Source organism: Mus pahari, chromosome 1 (assembly GCF_900095145.1).
Source record: "Mus pahari chromosome 1, PAHARI_EIJ_v1.1, whole genome shotgun sequence".
NCBI lineage: Eukaryota > Metazoa > Chordata > Mammalia > Rodentia > Muridae > Mus > Mus pahari.
The window spans coordinates 16,899,482-16,902,597 of NC_034590.1; the positions used below are offsets into that span (position 1 = coordinate 16,899,482).

Here is a 3,116-nt window from a genome sequence, read left to right on the forward strand (position 1 = left end):
CTTCCTCACTCCCTCCTCACCCTCTTTCCCTGTACTCTGACCAATCTCCCTGACTCTCTCCTCTCACTCCCTCTGTCTCCTTCCCTGGCCCCCCAGCAGGTACCAGGTTTGGCTGGGCAAAAACGACTTTATGGAGAATGAACCCTCTGCCCAACACCGGCTTGTCAGCAAAGGCATCCCTCACCCTGACTACAACATGAGCCTCATGATGGACCACATCCCACAACCTGAGGATGACTACAGCAATGACCTGATGCTGCTCCGCCTCAGCAAGCCTGCTGACATCACAGATGTTGTGAAGCCCATCGACCTGCCCACTGAGGAGCCCAAGCTGGGGAGCACATGCCTTGCCTCAGGCTGGGGCAGCATTACACCCAACAAATGTGAGTCTGGTCCAAGCAACACAGCTGGGTGAGGAGGAGCAGCAGACTGGGCTAGCCTCTGCTCACCACACGATTGCCTCTGAATCCACAGTCCAATACCCAGATGACCTCCAGTGTGTGAACCTAGAGCTCCTGCCTAATGAGGACTGTGCCAAAGCCCACACAGAGAAGGTGACAGATACCATGCTGTGTGCAGGGAACATGGACGGAGGCAAAGACACTTGTGCGGTAAGACAGCCCCTCCCTGCAGTGAGGTGAACTGAGGTCCTTGGTTCCCACTTCAACACCCTGACTAAGCAGATTCTCTGCATCCTTCCCTATGGAAGGGATGTGCCCTGGGAGGGGAGGATCCTGTAGCTCACACTATTTATTCTCTGTGACGTGGCTTAGGGGACTGTCCAGTCCACCCCTCACTCCAACCACACATCCCTGGAACAGAAGGCCTCCTAAGAGCTAGATTCCCTCACCTACTGGACAGAGCAGCCTCTTAGAGTCCCTGTGTTCCTCCCCTGGGAGTCAGTTCCAGGTTGTCAAGTAGAATCCAACTGCCACGCCCTGCCTTACTCCTGTCCCTGTCCTTCCTTCAGGGAGACTCAGGAGGCCCACTGATCTGTGATGGTGTTCTCCAAGGTATCACATCATGGGGCCATACCCCATGCAGTGAACCTGATATGCCAGGCGTCTACACCAAACTTATTAAGTTCACCTCCTGGATAAAAGACACTATGGAAAAAAACCCCTGAGTGTCACATTGTCTGTCCCATGTTCTCAATAAAATCCACCTTGCAACAAATGAGTTCAAAATCTGACATTCTCTGTCCTGCTGGAGTGCTATACCAAATCATGGTTCCCTCAGCTAAGGTCAGGGCTTCCAAAGTAGATCAGCAAGGGCCAGGTGTACATGTACTGTTGGCTAAGGGGATGGGGTTGAGGCAAATGCAGACAAAAGGCTCAGACCAACTCAGGGATGCCACTTGAGTCTCCTGTAGCAAGGAAAATGCTCAGCTCACAGAGGAAAACGTTAGAGACATCAGACAGTTCAACTCTAGCTGTGCTCAAGCCTACACTGGAAGCAGAAGAGATGATAAACAGTCAGACACAGAGAATTTACACAGCAGACCAAGTTGTATTGAGTTGGGGAAGCCAGGAAGGAGGCAGGGGTGTTAGGTTAATTAAGCTTTGGATTCCTGGGTAGGAGTCTGTCCACAGAAGGGCAGGGACTAGTCCCAAGGCTAGACTACACAGCGTCCACCTGGGCCCCCTGGAAGGGATGTCTCTGGTAGGGCTGGACCAAAGGATAAAGGGTGACTTAGATCCAGGTCCTGTGGGGCAGAGAATCACCCATCTTGGGTAAAGGGACACACTGCTCCAGCTGCATGGGACGACAAACCAGTGTCTGCTAAATGGGACGCAGCCTCAGTTGAGAGCATCAGAGGACTTCCCGAGCAGGGCCCCTGCTAAGACTCAGGCAGCAAGGAGTAGGCCCTAGCCCAGGGAGCTGGGCTTGTCACCTGTGTCCCGAGGGTGCTACCTGCTCTCAGGGGAAGTAAGGGACCTCAAGGGAGGTCTGATGGAAACTGAATCACAGGGATAGGGGTGGAGGCATCTGGCTGCAGGGACTCAGCAGTGTCCTGAGAAGTTGTGGTGTCCCTCTATTGGGGAGCCCTATGGAAGTTTACAGAGCTGGTTACAGCTGACAGTCTGGGCAGACTCCCAAAATTTTTGCCCAAAGTGGACTGCTCCTGCAACAGCAACCACTGGTGTCACGAGGTCCAACAGACACAGCTGAGGCTCCACTCCGGGAAAGGCAAAATGTAGCTCCACATCTGCACTGGACTGAGGAAGGACACATTTCCTGAGGGAAGAGACCTGGTGGGGACTCTCAAAGCCACACCCCAAGTCCCAACTCCGCTGCGGATGCTGTTCCCCTCTTCTGGGCTCCACTTCTGCCCTGCCCAGACCCTACCCTTCCATTGGAGGCCCCACCCTCACCAGCCCAAAGCATCAAGACCTGATGCACCAGCACAGGTAGAAGGCCAGCTGGTAGGATACCTGTGGCCTCGGGCACAGCCTATTGCAGTTGACCACAAAGAGATTCAGGCTGAGGAGAATCAGGAGCCCTGTACTGGGGTGGGGTGAGAGAAGGACAGAAGGCTAGACAGGGGACACCATCACCCCAAAAAGGAGAGAGACAGAGAGACAAACTTCCTGACCTGCCACAATTAGACACACATGTGTATACACGTACAAACACACATACACACACACACACACACACACACACACACACACACACGACAAATGGATACACACTCACAGATGAAAGGAAACTGGAAGACAAGTCCATCAGTCACAATAGTGGGCATGAGCTTTTAATCCCAGCTACTTTTGATGCTGAGGCAAGAGAATGGCATATTCAAAGCCAGCATGGACTACAGAGTGAGACCACAGCCAGCCTGAGCTACAGAGACAGCCCAAGAAAGACACACAGACACCCCTCTCCCTAGAGGAGCAGAACTGGAAATCTAGCCACACCTCTGGGTAGGAGCAGGAACTGGGGTTGGGTGAAGGATCCCCAGTCACCCCTGTCCTTGCCAACACTTACCGATGCCAATGCTGAGGAAACTGAAGATGAAGTCTATCTTGTTCAGGCAGCAGCAGACTGGTCGAAAGGAGAGGAATATGATGGGCAGGAGGATGAGGCATAGTGCCAGGGCCAGAAATATGAAGCCC

General features: G+C 53.3%; 1 protein-coding gene across 1 annotated transcript; it reads left to right on the plus strand.

The window, feature by feature from the left end:
• The first annotated feature begins 103 nt into the window (after nt 1–103).
• Nucleotides 104–1,149, plus strand: LOC110318349 (kallikrein-1-like). The gene is made up of 3 exons (XM_021193338.1): nt 104–383; nt 475–611; nt 971–1,149. Exons 1-3 carry the CDS (start codon nt 131–133, stop codon nt 1,124–1,126), a joined length of 546 nt encoding a protein of 181 aa, XP_021048997.1. The 5' UTR covers nt 104–130; the 3' UTR covers nt 1,127–1,149.
• Nucleotides 1,150–3,116: the final 1,967 nt, after the last annotated feature.